The sequence below is a fragment of the Ranitomeya variabilis genome, chromosome 4 (assembly GCF_051348905.1).
Source record: "Ranitomeya variabilis isolate aRanVar5 chromosome 4, aRanVar5.hap1, whole genome shotgun sequence".
In the NCBI taxonomy this organism is placed as follows: Eukaryota; Metazoa; Chordata; class Amphibia; order Anura; family Dendrobatidae; genus Ranitomeya; species Ranitomeya variabilis.
In genome coordinates this window covers 47577208-47594417 of record NC_135235.1, presented here as the reverse complement: position 1 = coordinate 47594417, position 17210 = coordinate 47577208, and the positions used below count along the sequence as shown (strand labels likewise).

General features: G+C 40.6%; 1 protein-coding gene across 2 annotated transcripts in view; it reads right to left on the bottom strand.

The window, feature by feature from the left end:
- Nucleotides 1-602: 602 nt before the first annotated feature.
- Nucleotides 603-17210, bottom strand: part of INPP5A (inositol polyphosphate-5-phosphatase A) — a 473991-nt gene continuing 457383 nt past the window's right edge. Inside the window, exons 13-16 of one of the 2 annotated variants that reach the window (XM_077258448.1) lie at nucleotides 7478-7589; nucleotides 3386-3454; nucleotides 2680-2716; nucleotides 603-2471 (exon numbers count right to left, since the gene is read on the bottom strand). In XM_077258448.1, coding sequence (XP_077114563.1) covers nucleotides 2422-2471; nucleotides 2680-2716; nucleotides 3386-3454; nucleotides 7478-7589 — 268 coding nt within the window. In that variant the 3' untranslated portion in view covers nucleotides 603-2421. Of the gene's footprint in view, nucleotides 2472-2628; nucleotides 2717-3385; nucleotides 3455-7477; nucleotides 7590-17210 lie in introns of both variants that reach the window. The other variant, XM_077258449.1, reaches the window with a different exon arrangement.

The window sequence follows — 17210 nt, the reverse complement described above, 5'->3', positions numbered from 1 at the left end:
CAGCCTCAACTGATCTTTATGGGACAAGAAAGCAAACTTTTTAAGGGCGCTTTTTTCTCCTGACATTTTTACCACAGAAACCGGGAGTAGTGGTGGAAGGTCAACGGTGGACCCAAGAAAGGTAATACAGCGCATTTTCTTTTTAACAAATGGCAGCGGGAGCAGAAGACTATCTGAAAGTGGACAACCCCTTTACCATAAACCTATATTTATATATATTTTTTTAAATCTAGTGCAGTTTTCCCGAAACTGATGTTTAGTTTTTTTTTTTGCTCCTGCTCCTCTCCGTTCTTGACATATGGCTCTCTCTTTCCTTTATATAAATGTAGTCTTTTTATATACGGTAAATGGGCATGTTCCTCAACAAGACACCCAGAGAGAAGAGGTGAGGACCACGCCCTTTTGTCTAAAGAGACAAATTTTACATATCGGGAAGAGGGGGAGATATCTCAGGAACAGAGAGGTATAGGGACTAAAGAAGAACAAGGCCGGATTCAGGAGAACAGTGACATTTATCACGCCAGATAACAAAATTACATATTTATAGTGACTAACTACACGGAGGACACATTCCAAAAAAATAAATACCACCGGAGACCAGATTGCCACAATAAACAGTTTATTGCTTGAAGTTGAGAACCAGATAGGCCATGATGTTAAAGGCGATTCAGACAATCGGTGGAATTTGCAGAAACACACTTTTGTGATGCTATTACAATGAACATGGCACGTTAACAAAATACAGTCTCCGTCTATTAACACACTAACAAATGTGCATCTGGGAAGACAGATTCTGCAAGAGGACACAGAATAAATTTCCAAATAGTAGTGATTTATACCAAAATATATATATCGAGCTTTAATCTAATGCAATCACGTAATCCTTTAAAACTGTAGTGTTGCGAATACAATTAATAGTAAAAACTCTCTAATCACCTTTACATGATGCAGACGGGGGGGGGGGGGGGGAGGGAGGTGGGGATAGGGAGGGTCACCTGCCAAAAGTGACATTTTTTGTCCTAAAAAAAGAAAAAAATTCTAAAAAACTTGACACTACCGTAACTAATCTAGAAACTCTATATAATGCGTCTCCCATGTCATCATTGTGTATAGAGAGATTAATTGGCACCATGATACAGTAATAAAAAAAAAATTATGACAAAAGAAAAAAGTTTACAAAACTTTAAAAGATACACCCAAAATCTAGCTAGAAACTTCACATTCAGTCCTCAATGTCACATACAAATAATTTATTACAAGAGTAATAAAGTGAAAACTGCTACTGTATATATACGTATTGTATCAACTACGGTGGATTTTTTTCTTTTTTCTCGTATCAAGGAGGACGACACAAAAAAAGGTTACATAGAAATTTTGGTTGCTGATGTACATATAGAATTATATATATATATAGATCTAAAAACTGCTACTCCTGAATGTTCGTTACTGATATGGCACACGCGCCAGTACGGGAAAAAATACTTAGCATAGGTTTGGTAAGATTTATAAATTATTTTAAAAAGTATATATTTTTTTATATTTATATATATATATTATATATATAAAAAAAAATGAAAAGCAGCTGCTGTGTGACTCGGAAAAAAACCCCATGTTACATGGCAGTGTAGTAAATAACATGGACGTTGAAAACTTTGTTCTAAAAACAGTAAAAATGAAGATGAGATGGTAGAAAGGGGGTTTTAAGATCTAGAGTGTGATGCAACTAACTTTTGGTAACGGCTATTGATTTAAATGGTCACTTTATGATTATTGCACTTTAGTGGATACACCTCTATCTAGCCTAACGTTAGGCGCACAGGCTGCAGTCAGCAAAAAAAACGTATTAAAAACCCGCCAATATATTGACGACGTCTATTAAAAATCTTCCCATCTGCTGCCAAACTTCAAGCCTTTACGGACGTCATTAGAGTTGGAGTCTTCAGAAGTCATAAGCAGGAGATGGTGAAACATGATAACGGGGCTGCTCGCGGATTTCCACCGGCATGTAGTGGGCAAAATTTGGAAATGACATTGATTGATCCAGCAAAGAAGGGTTTAACCCTTACAGAACTGAAGGCGCCAGGCACTGCACTGTTCCCCCCCAAACCCTTTATCGATTAACCTCTACAAAGTGACCGTGCGTGCGCAAACTCTGCTTCCTGTTTTGCGATGCCGCAAGAGAACAGAGGAGATTGTCGGCTATGTATTGTCTTGCTAGCGTTTTGGCAACACAACAGTGATGTAAAAAAAAAAAAATTATATACACGCATCCATGTTTCTACTGGATGTTACGGAACCGGACGAGAGATAGTGAGGTATGTGAGCCTTGTTGGGAAGATGAAGCCTAGAAGATGATCCATAACGTAGAAATGTAGCCGTGAGGACCGATGGAGGAGTCCGCTATACTGCAGGTGGGCATCCTCACAGGGTGGTCTCTCTGTAGATCTTTTCATTGAGTTGGCATCTTTTCCCTGTCAAAAAAGGAATATTTCATTAATAATTTGAAATTGTGCTAAATAACATATCAGACCAACATGCAAAAGAGACAGGGAGGAAAAAAAAAAATCACACTACTAAATTAAAGTAAACGAAATAAAAGAAAAAATTAGAAAAGAAATGGATATTTACCACCACATCACTGCACGATACAACACTTGTGCACATGTGCATTAGCTTTACCTGCCCCAGCGCCTATTCGGAAGGACAGGAAGACAGGCTGGACAGGAAAAGAAAAAAAAAGGAAAAACTTTATTAAATATGGAAGGTTCATATTTTCAAGAGTAAAGTAAAAATTGAAAGCAAAAACACACTAGCATGGGAAAGTTAAACAAAATGACTAAATACATAGACTTAAAAATTGCAGTCAAGGTTAAAAGGAACCTCTCACCAGGCAGCATAAATCAGAGCCTGGCTGTACAAGTCTAGTCCGGCACCACCCTTGACCGGCTCTTCCCAATGCTGCCAGGGGTGATTGGCAAGACCAAGATTGGCAAGTGACAGGTCTCTTGCATCTTCACACATGAAGGGATTGACCGTGAATTAGGAAATCCCTGCATGTGTTGCCGCTGTTGAATGGCCATGGGACGTGCAGCTGCGGGGACTGGAACATATTTTTCAAGCATGCCGAAGTCACTCGGTTAGCACTCGAACATGCTCGGATAAAGCTGTATCCAAGCATGTTCGCTCATCAGTAATAACGACTAATCAATTTTGGCAGAGAAAGAAGCAGATCTCTCTGATAAGATATATCACAAAGCGGCTTATTTTCATGTGTACTATTGATTTAGGAATTAAAAATTAGAACGACGGTTACGGTTTTTAAGTTCTTCTTCTGACTTGGTGAAACACAATAGAAACAAAAGTAAAAATAAAAGCTGTACTTTACCTTGTGGTCCCCCATGCAGATATTTGGCCCAATACTGTCATAAATCACTATCCTTTCATCATTTTCAGACTGAAAAACAAAGTGTAACAGGTAAAAATCAATAATGTACCATCTTACAATAATTTTAGATATGCTGGATAAGGATGTCATTTTTCCAGTCTGCACAGAGAAGGTTTTAGCACTTTACGATTGAACATGTGACGGATTATACAAAAATTGTAAAAAAGAAAAAAAGAAAAAAAAAAAGATTATGAAAAAAAGAATAAAAAAAATCACTTTGTAGAAAGCGGCAAAGTGTCTATTACCTATGAAATGACTGTAGTTGGCAGTTTTATCACAGGTCAATTTCCACTAGGGATTCCATCCACATGGACACAGATAGTCCACTAGCAATTCCGAATGAAAAAATCTGCTCTTGTGAATGTACGCTTTAGCATAAATGATGTTTTCTAAACGACTGGCTAAACTTCAACCGGTCAGAGCTGATTAATAATTTTACCCAACAACAATTAAGGCAAAATTTTTGTAGTGGTTAATGATGATCATCTTATTTCTATTTGCATTGGCATTTGTTTTTTTTTGCTGCCAAAACCTGCTTTCTTGGCAGTAAAAACGCTGTGTTCAAACTGCACTTTGAGTGTTTTTTTCCATGCGTTTTTGCAGTGGATTGTATGTGTGATTTGACTACAGAACATGTTTCATAAAGTTAGTTTTATTCATACTTTTTTTGCAGTGTTATTGCACTGTCCCATTGTTTCTACATGAGAAAAAAACGCCGCAAAAATTGACAGCAAAACAAAATAAAAAAATTAGGCATTTCTAGAATCTCAGCTTTTGCTGGTACTGTAAAATACAGCACCTTTTCGGCAGAAAAAAAGCAACAAAAGCGCTGTGTGAACATAGCCTTACTCAATACACAAGAACAAAAAGTAGTGATGGGCGACCGTGCAGCATGCTTAGGTGCTAAGCGAGTGACTTCGGCGTGCTCGAATAATACGTTCAAGTCCTAGCGGTTGTTTGACAGCCACAACACATGCAGGGATTCCCTGTTTGTTAGACAATCCCTGCATGTGTTGCGGCTGTCGAACAGCTACGCGGACTAGAACATATTTTTCGAGCACTCCGAAGACTCTTGGTTAGCACCCGAGTGTGCTCAGATAACATCTTATCTGAGCACGTTTGCTCAGCACTAATCCAAGGTTTTGAAAAAACTTAAAACTTTATAATTGCATTTGCTTCCTAACTACCTAATAGAAAACATTATTTTGATATTGTAGATGTGCAAAAACAAATCCAAACAAAACCTCTGGCTGCACGCAACGTTGACATGTCAACTATTATTTCCCCCCCCCCCTCTTCAATCAGTCAAGTTTGGATGAATAAGAGTGTAATATACACATCAGCCTGGGGACTAAAAAACTAAATTATGTTAATGCATTAGGCTGGCTTAAGGTCAGGTTTACGTTATATTATGATTGTCTGCCAAAACCAGAGAAGAAAACATAACCTTCCCGCATTGTATGCATGAGCACTTTCCAATATTTCAAGATCATAATGGCACTTCCTTTGCAAGTGGAAAAGCATTCATCAAACAGAGACTTGATAATTTAGAAAGGCAGCATAAAATTGTGGATTTCCAACTGTATAATCTTTAGACAGATAAACAAATTACAGCACTGCACAAGCAGGAACAGGGCACACTTGGCTGAGCATTCATTACTGCATGCTATCAGGCGTCAACGTGACTCGTGAGCGGTGGGCAACCTTTGGTGTTTTAGGGCTCAGGAAGCATAAAATAACATGATGGTGAGGTAACCGAGCATAGCATGATAGATGGTGCAGCATGAAAGCTGTTTACAGCCCCATGTCTGTACAATCTGTAACGCCTAGAGTGCAGAGCTGCACATGCTGGGTGCTAATTTGTGAAGACCATCCATTTTCTGAGCACAGACCGCGCTCAGCACTGTTAGATGAAATTCCGGTTTTTATCACTGAAATCTAGATGAATCAGCACCTTGTTTCAGGCTAGATCACAGGGAAATCTCTGCATTATAAAGAAACACTACAGAGAACATTTGGTAAAGTTGTACATCTAACAGAGATAGGCAAGAATGAATAATCTCAGAGGGGAAAAAAATATATGGTTGACTTGTGCAAATTTGGTCTGCTAGTATTAATTTTTAGAGCAACACTGGTACTCTACACGAGAAGGGGTTTCATAAAAAATAAAGATATTAATTACAGTCAAGAAACTAATAATGATCGACTGGTACAGAAAGGAGAGGACGCTGACCTTGCGGGCCTACAGTCTACAGGGTGATGGGGAAGGAAACAGTGAATTGGACAGATTGTGGAAGCTCCGGTGGTGGTGAAATGGGTTATTGAAGGCTGTAGCTTCCTTGAAGTCATGGGTTTTCAAGTTCCATCTGAAAATTTCCCGAATGTGGTGGATAATCAGACGTGTTGGGGTACAGAATTCCAGAAGATACGGGATACTCTGGAGAAGTCATGGTAGGTGATGAGTGAGGAACGGACAAGTGTGGAGGAGTGAAGGAGGTCTTAGGAAGACCGGAGACTACATGTGGGAAGATATCGAGAGATTAGTTGGGAGATATATTTAGGAGACAGATTATGGGTGGTATTGTAGGTCAGTGTTTGTAGTTTCAACTGGATATGGCACATTGAGGATTTGGGACCCATTGTAGGGATTTCCAGAGGAGAGAAGCGGAGGAGTAGTGAGGTGGATTAATCAGGCAACAGAGCTAAGGATGGACTGGAGAGGTGCAAGAGTGTTAGTTAAGAGGCCACAAAGGAGGATATTGCAGTAGTCCAGGTGGGAAATGTACTAACATGTTGGTAGATTCAGGGTTGAGGAAAGGATGGATTTGGGTTAATATTTTTGAGTAGGAGGTGGAAAAAGTTTGGATGTATGGTTTGAATGACAGGGCAGAGTAGAGTGCTACTCCACGGCAGCTGACTTTCAGTACAGGGGAAAGTGTGATGTACCGTAATTTATTGTGATAGACCGGGTAAAGGATATCGGTGAGATGGAGGAAAGATGAGGAGTTCAGTTTTGTCCACATTGAGTTTTAGTAACTGAGAGGAAAAGGAATATATGGCTCATAGACACTCTGGGATTCTGGAAAGCAGAGAGTTAGATCTGAGTGTCATCAGTGTATTCTTCTATTATAAATGTTTATTTATGGGTACTTGTGATATAATAAAAAATAATGTAATAAATGTTTTGCTGCCTGCACCAAAACCAGGAAACCAACTGCCATAAACTGCAACTTATGCAGGACAGGAAATGGCTACAGAGTCATGTGATCAATGAAAGGTAAGTGATAACCTTCTGCTTCAATCACCTGAACACTGCAGCCAATCACTGGCCTCAGCTGTCAAGTGACTGCAAAATAGGACTGTTGGTCCTGAATTAGACCACCAAAGCAGCGGTACTGGAGTGGTGAGGTATTAAACCAGTTTAAAGAAATACATATGAAATAAGGAATAAGGAGACACTGCTTTTTCGTAAAATACTAGCAAACTTCCCAATTTAACTCCAGGGCTAAAAGTTGACTTTAGTTGGGTGACATCAAAAGTCACGGAATGCAAAAATTAGCGTGATTTGTTTGACTTGCTGTTTATTTTTATCATACATGTGGTACACAATATATTTAAAATGTATTTATTTACATACTGTAGCCTATGGCTATCTTTACATGTCATCCAAGTGCTGTTCATTTGAAATATGGACATGTGAATTCGGCCTTAAAGAGAACCTGTCCCATTGTACACTCAGAAAAGTGAACACAGCACTCCAGTCCCAGTGCACGGTGCTGAAGTTCATACAATTTAACCTTTTAAAATGACCAAAACCCTGGGCGATTCAGAGGATGGCAAAACTGCCCCTGACTGGCACAGGTCGATTTGCCATAAAGTGAGAAAAATTACTTTTCTGATCTTTACTGGCTATAGGACTAATCCATGGATCAGTATTCTACATTTAGAGCAATAACCCAAGTTTCATCATAGCAGAATAAATAAATAAATGTATTCAGATAAAAAAATGTATTCCTCTATCGAGGGTTTTACCTTTAAAAGAAGTTCTTTAGCAGAGTGTGACATTAGTATTCGATCGCACCACGCTGGACATCGTGTATTCATGTATTGCTTTCCCTGACTGCTGTCTTCACTGTATGGATAACTAGAAGAGAGTCAATACAGACACGTCAAGCTCTGGTGGTCTACATGTCACTCGTGCCGCTGTAAAAAAACAGAAAACATTTAGCCTACATGAATAGCATTTAACAGAATAATCCCCCAGGTCAATAGGAAGAAAGAACATCCTTAAAAAAAAAAAAATCTGAAAAAATAAATGTCTTTTTTTTAAAGTCTTGATTTAACGTGTGGCCATTATTAATCCCACTATGTTAATGTAACAAAAAACCTTTTATATACACTGTTACAAAACATCAGTTGATAATGATGCGGAGAAAAGCAAAAACCACTCGTTTTCGACCCGACCGCTTCTGAACAATGAGAAGGTGGGCAATTACCGGTCTTACTACAGAAGTTATCCAGTTAGCACAGGTTCTCGAATCCCAAATCTGACTCCTTATCAAGCCAACGGAAGCCGGGGATGAACGATTACATAACCAGGAAGACCTGCCTAATACCTGGACCAGCTGTAGAGCTTACAACCCAAAAAGTTTAGGAACAACCTTAAAATAGCGAGTTTGGTCCACAAAATGAACCTTGGTAGCAACGTTGTTTTTTTTATGTGGACAGTTAGAGATTAGCAACTTGATTGGCGCTGCCCTGGTCTGGTGTCCAGTCTGTTTATTCATGGCAGCCAATTTTCACTGGCCTCCTGGCGCTTATTAGACCCCGCGACATCACGATGTTGTGGCGCACTTTAGAAAGTTGTGTGCAGCCGAGTGACCGAGTTTAGGGTGTAGTAAGCAGCCAAGGGCGCAAAAGATGTTGGCAGCAGTAGTGATGGCCAGCTTCAACAGAAGACGAGACTAGATGCGGGACCTGGACACCTCAAACTAAATTGCTCATCTGTACACAACATCAGTTTCTATAAAATATAAAGGTGTCTGGACACTGTAGTGAATTATTCAGCATTCATTTAGATGTACTTTTTATAAATAAACATCCCTTTAAACCTCACCATCAGTTAAAAAAATAAATACTGACCCACATATTATATTATCATTCTTTGAATGCCTCCAAATCAGGAGAACATACTAGGATTGTGCCGTGCCAGTTCCTCTCTCCTTGTTGGTCACTGACTGTGTTGGTCCAACATTTCGGGTTCAAGAGAAAGTTGAGTAGAACCATTGTGAGACGATACATTGCTGTTCTTTCCTTGCACCTCTGCAACTTTTTCTAGATATCAGAAGGGTGGTCAGATCCACGTCACTTGGATATGGGCAACATATTCTAGCAATATTTCTCCCCAATATCGCTCCTCCCTAATATCGCTCCTCCCCAATATCGCTCCTCCCCAATATCGCTCCCGAGATAAAAATTATTAAGAACACTTTGAGTATTTATTATGTAGAGTTGTCTGTACTCGGGTGAACAAAGCATCATTCTCTCCCATTGACAAGATATAATGTCTGACCAATACAAGTCCATTTATTGAGGATAATCTGGTACACTTGCGTGAAGGACACAACACAAGCATTTACCTGCAACATTGACAGATTCTTTACAGTGACAAACACGGGCTAAACTATTACTCTGTACATTGTTCAATTAGACTAGATTAAGTATTGAGCTGCTTGTCCTAAGAGACTTAAAGGACTGGTTTAGGAGTATTGACAAATGATCGCTTATTCCTAAACTGATTTACAATGCAAAAAGAAAACGGAAAAAAGGTTATCTAATGTCATTTCAATGGAGGTAATTTATTATCCGAAGTGACATATCTGCACCTGACAGAACATGCTAATTGAATTTTACAGCACTATCATTTCCAGCAAAGGCATTATGACTGTTCTGGTTTAACTACAGATATATGAACATAAGCCTCTGAATAAAGGAACAGATTGTAATCACCTTGTTCTTCCTTATCGCCTCAATCTCTGCACACTACTCATTATGAAATAGTCAACTAGAAATCAGTTTTGCGGCAGTCTACCATTTTGTTCTAACTACTCTTTCAATTATTATGGTGCTGCGCCATTTAATTCTGGAACTTTTTTTTTTGTCTTCTTTGGTGTCCCTCCGTTCTAAAGTTATGCCCTCCAAAAGTAAAGATGCAGATTTTCCCTTGTACCAACCAGGTGTCTACCGCAACACTTCACTGTAGGCGTTTGCTTTTTCTCTAACCTTGTCCAATCAAAAAACGGGGGTATCCATAGAGAAGTCCTGTGGTATGAGCCCAGCTGTTTGAACCGAAAAATTTGCACCATTATTACAGAAGGAGTGGGGGGCATAGCTTTGGATTAAAGGGGCACTGATGAAAAATAAAACCTGCTTCAGTATCAGAGAAGCAGCACCAGCTGGAGGAGGTGTGAAAAAAAAATCCAGTGAATAGAAAAGAGATAAAATAGGTTACTGGCTGACAAACCATTAATGAGCGATTGGACAGAGAAAAATTGTTTTGCCATCACAACCATCAAGAGAATCTGACAGCTGAGACATTCTGGCCGTGGATCGGGCAGCATGTACCAGGCACCGGCTCTAGAATTTCAGCCAAGTATGTTTGAATCTGAAATATACTTGGAAAACCGCTGGGGACCGTGCCGCTTGGGAGGCTCGTCGGCTTCTTCACTCAATGACCAATCGTTTGATCTAAACTGTGTTTTTTAAATCCATTTTAGATTAATGTCTATGACCTCATTTACGCTTTCAGAAGAAAGTTACAACTAAATTCAAAACATTCATTTGTAATCTCAAAATAGGTCTATTTGCTGCAAATTAATGGGCTATTTCTATACAGAAATGAATAATATGGTTTTTACTATAGGTCAAATAAAACAAAAAAATACTAGAGAGGGAGGAGGGAGATGCAGCTGCAGTCTGCTCTCTTCTTCATTGCCTTTGGTAGACTGCAGGCAGTGTACTGTGATAGGAGGGGTCTGTCGGGTTTCTCTTAAGAGGTCTGGCATTTTACTGGAAAAAAAAAAAAAAGTGTAGCGTGTTGGGCAAAAAGGTTTGATATTCTTGGCAGAATCTAGGATGGCGGAGCCTCGTGCAGATGTGAATACATCCCAGTTGTGCGGACGTTGTGGTAACGCACAACAATCATTTAGAGTCTACTAAATGGGAGAAGATGATCGATTGTAGAATTAATGGTGCTATATAAATAAATAATAATAATAATAAAGATGGAAAATGTCTGAAACTATGAATTTAAAATTAATATTCAAAAGAGTTACATCTGTCAATCATTCATTCCACGGATCTCATTGAAATCAAACGTTCCCACCATATTTGTTTAAAAGTACCAGCAACCCTGACACGTCAACGAGTCTGACACTGTACAGTGAGATTTATAAGAAAACTTACTCCAGAGTTTTTTCATGAGAATTACAAAAATGTACTAAAACAAACATGTCCTCCCTACAGGGTGTCTTCACATAGGCCCCAATTCATCAAAGCATTTAAGTCAGAAATCTGGTGTAAAGCACTAAAAAGTCATTACATTTTTTTGCACAATGTGAAGTTGGGCAAAAATGTCTCCACTCATGGGGCAGGGTGATGCCCGCTCGTCTTACTCCAGTCTGTGTGTTTATCGAGGTGCTCCTGATGAAGACGTTCGCGAAGTTCGAAACGCATTGAGAATATTCTGCATTGTGAGAATAAAAAGCATTGTTTCTACTCCACATCGTTCCTCAGGATTTTATTGGACCAGCAGCACAGATCTCCACCTCATAAATACAGGTTCTTTTGTACTTTGTGGGGCAAAAACTGTTAATGCCAGAATTTAGCTGGCAGTCAATAAGAAAATATGGAACTTTACGATTTTGAGGTGGAGTGGGTTAGCGGTATGAGAATTTTTAGCTTTCACTTCTTTTTCCCCAAAATGCAGTAAGCTTTAGGTATTGCTTTTTTCTCCCCAGACGTAATAGAAAGAAGACAACTGCATTAAAAAAGCATGAAATTAGGATGTATACTAAAAAATGTATATTCTCTCTAAGGGGGCTAATAGCGCAGATTTACACTGACTTTCAGCACAATCCGGTGATTACATGGAAGGTTTCCTTCAGACAGCCGTATATGTAGTGAGAGGAAACGGCTGGATGCTTGAGCAGAAACTTATTTACCACCCTGCTCGGTGTGAGAATACAACAGCATTTTTCCAATTGGGTTTACAAGCTTCTGCCCCATTAAAAAGGCATTAGAGATGGCAAGATGCCACGAGCAATGCTGGTATCAGTACCTTTTCTTTTTTTCCACCTCATCAAATCTTACAAGGCTCATTCATGATGCACATTATAAGAATTCAATTTGCTACTTGACTGAGAGAACCGCTCGTAGGTTTAGCGGGTCCATGAAACTAAGTGCAGGGTGGAAGTTTATGAATCTGCACAGTGAACAATGAAATACTGAAACGTGTTTGATTGCTACAAGTGCACTGACCACTGGGCAGCACCGAGGCTCAGGGGGTAGATCTATTGCCTTACAGCACTGGTGTCTTGGGCTCGAATCTGACTGAAGACTAGTGATGAGCGAACGTGCTCAGATAAGGCGTTATCACGATTGGGTGATAACAGAGTGTATGCTGCATGCTCGAAAAATATGTTCCAGTCCCCACGGCTGCCTGTCTTGTGGCTGTTCGACAGCGGCAACACATGCAGGAATTTCCTAACAGGCAATCCCTGCATGTGATGCCGCGAGACACGCAGCAGCGGGGACTCGAACATATTTTTCGAGTACGCTGAAGACACCCAATCATGATAACGCCTTATCTGAGCCCGCCCGCTCATCACTACTAAGGACAACATCTGCATGGAGATTGTATGTTTTCCACATGTTTATATGGCCAATTTGTGAGCTAAGTCCCTTCATTTTTTAACATCTTTTCTACAGCAGTAATGCAATTCCAATTTCATATATTTCATGCTTACAAATTATAGCGCTTCAGAGCACAGCTCTAATGTGTTAGTTGTATGCCTACTCTGGTTTCCGATCATACTCCACCCCCAAATATATTGATCAGGTAGCTTCCAATGAAATTGGCCCTGGTGTGTCTCTGCACGTGGGGAAATGGATTTAGAACACCATTAAGGAATGGGACTGATGTGAGTGGAAAATATTGGCAGTATATGAACAAATTATTAATTGGGCTACGCAATGGCAAACAAACTATGCCAACTGATCTGCAGATGTTCAGGATCCTTTCACTTATGGGCTGGTCAGGACTTGCGGAAAAAACATTAAAAGTCATTTTTGCGCAACTTCAAAACTGATTGATAAATCCAGGCCAGGCCAATGACAGTACTTCAGAGCTGCAAAAAATAAAATAAAACTACACATGCATAAAAAGTGCATCAAAAACACCATGTGTGTTTTCTGTCTTAAAAAAAAACAAAGAAAAAAGCGTTAGAAAAAAAAAATATTACTAGGACCTATGGAACGAACAGTCATTAGGGCAAATGAATTAAGTTTCATGCCACGAAATAAGCATGATGCTAAATACTGAATGCAAGTTAGAACTGAAATATAATACTATAGACAATAATAGGTCTATAATATGGCTCAGTGGTTAGCACAATGGCTCAGTGGTTAGCACGGTGGCTCAGTGGTTAGCACTGTAGCCTTGCAACACTGGGGTCCTAGGTTCAAATCCCACCAAGGACAACATCTGCAAGGAGTTTGTATGTTCTCCCCATGTTTGCGTGGGCTTCCTCTGGGTTCTCCGGTTTCCTCCCACATTCCTTTGTCTTTGACATACTGATAGGGAATGTAGATTGTGAGCCCTAATGGGGACAGTGATGATAATGTCTGTAAAGCGCTGTGGAAAAATAAAATTAAAAAAAGGGCACAGAGTTGCTTTTTAAATGAAAGCGATCAATCACAAAATCACCTATTGTTTAAATCAGGTTTGTGCATTACATTTCTCAACACTTTTTGGGCAATTTTTTTTTTTTCATACTATATTTAAAAAAAATTAAAAATGGTAAGCTTGCAAAAGTCACACTGGCTATTGGGGCTTTATTTATTTTTTTTAGATCGACTTAGTGTAGTAAACACATGGACATTTGCCGCCGTGAACAATCAAATCTCTTTCATTTTGATTTACTCTAAAAATGATTGTGATATGAAAAAAGCAAAAAAATTGCCACAATTATAAAAAACAAAAAAAAAATAAACAAAAAGAACCCATATAACACAAGAACCTGATTTAAACAATAGATCACTTTCTGCTGATGGCTTCCCGTTAGGACAGGTGGCTACTGCAGCACATGACAGAGCTTCGTGTTTGAGCCCATTGTAGTGAAGCAAACAAAACACAATACACAGTTCATCTCCGCAAGTAAACAGCGGCCGGGGAAGGTCAGATGCTACTGTGGACAGACAAGTGTATGAACAACTCCATCCAGAAACCAGCCAGCAATGCAGAAAAGTAATGGTGAATTCTTCTCCATCATATGCTTAATGTTCGATTAGTCTAATACGATAAAGAATCCCCAAACAACGCAAAAGTACTAATATATCGGATATTTGTTTTTAACCTGTCACGTAGAAGACCCATATTTTCCATTATTCATATGGTGCCAACATGTTTTGCTTTAGATTGTAATCACTCACATCAGTTCCTTTGCAGAATTTTTTTTTCTATTTCAGTAGCACAAATCGTTAGGGCTAACGTTTTAGAAAACCAATGTCTTCATCAGTACATACACAGCATTTTATGCAGTTTTTGCATGGAACACACAAAAAATTTATTAAACAAACCACCACAGAACATGAATGCAGAGAAATGCTTTTATTTTTCTTCATGCATTTTAAAGCAAAGTATGTGAATTCAGGGCACCTGTGCTATTAGAAAAAAACCAGAAAGGTTGTGCTTACACATTGTGTACAGTATGTGTTATGGATTTTTCAAGCTGAATTTGGTGCACGAAATCTGCAGCATAGTGGAGAAGCGGTTCTCGAGCTTGAAAGCTATCCCCTATACTTTGGAAAGGAAATAGCTATACAATCACAGGGGGTCCAACCTCTGTGGCCCCCACCGATCCCTAAGAATCGGAGCTCTAAAGAGCCCTGGCTGAATGGTGCAGAGGTCGATTTCCACTGCCTCTCCATTCATTCTAACAGTCAATCTGCGTTCAGCAATCTCCAGCGCAGATCAGCCGAGCGCTGCTCTTAGCATCTCCAGCGCAGATCAGCCGAGCGCTGCTCTCAGCAATCTCCGGCGCAAATCAGCCAAGTGCTGCTCTCAGCAACCTCCAGCGCCGATCAGCCGAACGCTCTCAGCAATCTCCAGTGAAGGTCAGCCGAGCGCTGCGCTGAGCAATCTCCAGTGCAGATCAGTTGAGCGCTGTTCTCAGCAATCTCCAGCTCAGATCAGCCGAGCGCTGCTCTCAGCAATCTCCAGCGCAGATCAGCCAAGTGCTGCTCTCAGCAACCTCCAGCGCCGATCAGCCGAACGCTCTCAGCAATCTCCAGTGAAGGTCAGCCGAGCGCTGCGCTGAGCAATCTCCAGTGCAGATCAGTTGAGCGCTGTTCTCAGCAATCTCCAGCGCAGATCAGCCGAGCGCTGCTCTCAGCAATCTCCAGCGCAGATCAGCCAAGTGCTGCTCTCAGCAACCTCCAGCGCCAATCAGCCGAACGCTCTCAGCAATCTCCAGTGAAGGTCAGCCGAGCGCTGCGCTGAGCAATCTCCAGTGCAGATCAGTTGAGCGCTGCTCTCAGCAATCTCCAGCGCAGATCAGCCGAGCGCTGCTCTCAGCAATCTCCAGCGCAGATCAGCCGAGCGCTGCTCTCAGCAATCTCCAGCGCAGATCAGCCGAGCGCTGCTCTCAGCAATCTCCAGCGCAGATCAGCCGAGCGCTGCTCTCAGCAATCTCCAGCGCCGATCAGCAGAGGGCTGCACTCAGCAATCTCCAGCGCAGAAGATCAGCCGAGTGCTGAGCTCAGCAATCTCCAGCGCTTCTACTATGAATGAATGGATCAGCAATGTATGTGATCAACCTCTGCATCATTCAGCCACAGCTCTTCAGAGACCAGATTCTTAAGATCAGTGGGGGCCATTAAGGTTCGACCCCCAGCGATCGGAACATTATCACCTATCCATTAACTTTTAAACTTAGGTGGGAATTTTAGATTATGCTGCAGAATTCAGCACAGATGATTTCACTCTTTTTAAAGGAAAGGGTCAAGTTTTCAGCAAATACAAAATGTAACAGACTATGCTGCAGACAAGAATGCAACTTGTGCACATGCTACGGTTATGCCAGCCAATGTATACTATTAGGGCTCCTTCTCACTTGCGAGAAATACGTCCGAGTCTCGCAGGTTAAAACCCTGCTCTGGCACCGACACTCCAGAGCGGAACGTGCAGCTCCATGTATTGCTGTGTGGCCGCGCGCTCCGCTCTGGAGTGCCGGTGCCACAGAAGGGTTTTAACCTGCGAGACTCGGACGTATTTCTCGCAAGTGAGAAGGAGCCCTTAATGCTATAATCTAATTGCTACAAACTTGATCCTGTATCATCGATCAGAGTAATATTTAATTAATGGGTTGTCCAAGATTGCCCAAAGCTGTGTGACAATGTATGGACAAAAGTGATTCCGTTTCTGGACTAAAAGTATACGGTAAATGTTTTTGTAATTCTGTCCGTGCTCATTCTTTCTATGGTTCCTATTCAATGCTGCCCGCTTAACACAGCAATGAAGCAAACATAATCCCATTCCCACAAACCACTAAGAGCAAGAAACTTATAAGGTCCATATAGATCACGACACACATCCAACTTGTCGAACCCGGAACAAAAAAAAACATTTCGAGAGAAAAGTTACTTGTAAATAGTAGAATAAAGGAATTGGAGACACTGAGCTGCAAACAAACTTACAGTGATGAATATATCTAATTCACACTAAAATCAGGAAGGCAAATACAGGTCGGCAAACAGTGAAAAAGTACAATGTGTTAAACAGCTGCATCTTCGGAAAGTTAAGTGAAAACCATGGAGATCCAGCCAACAATCACAGCTGCCATAAAGAGGAGGACAAGCAGAGAATTCTGTGGTAGAAGGTAAATAAAAGCCATAACTTTACCCACCATAGGTCATCAGGATAATGTCATCCATGGCCAGATCTATACATGCATTTAATATATACAGCTGATAGAGTAGATTTCATAGATCATTTCGTAGATTGCTCTGCCGATGCGCTCACACCGAGTGGTTGGAGAGGGGAATGTGGTGGATCCTGGGCATTGCCACTGATAAAAGTGGTTCAGGTGGCATGTATAAAAAAAAGACCCCTCTGTTTGTTGCAACGCACTTCAGAGTAGATTTTTCTCCTTCGTCAGGCATGCCGGAGTTACAGATGATGGAGACCCGCAGATCACATTATCTTAGGGGGTAATAATAAAGATAAAGAGACAGGGCCTGGGGTCCAGGGAGACTTGCAGCAGTTTTGGGATCGAGCTAAATGTCCAAATACAAAATAACCCAGGAAAAAAAAAAAAAGTCATAATGATTCCCCCGGAAAGACGACAGTTCACCGGTCACACAACGTCAGATTGTTTCCTTCTCTTCCACATATCATTGCTTTGCTACTTTTACAGCTTTCTGAGGAAGGAGTAAAATCTGCTTCGAAACGCATTGCAATAAATTGTGAATTTTTTTTATATATACC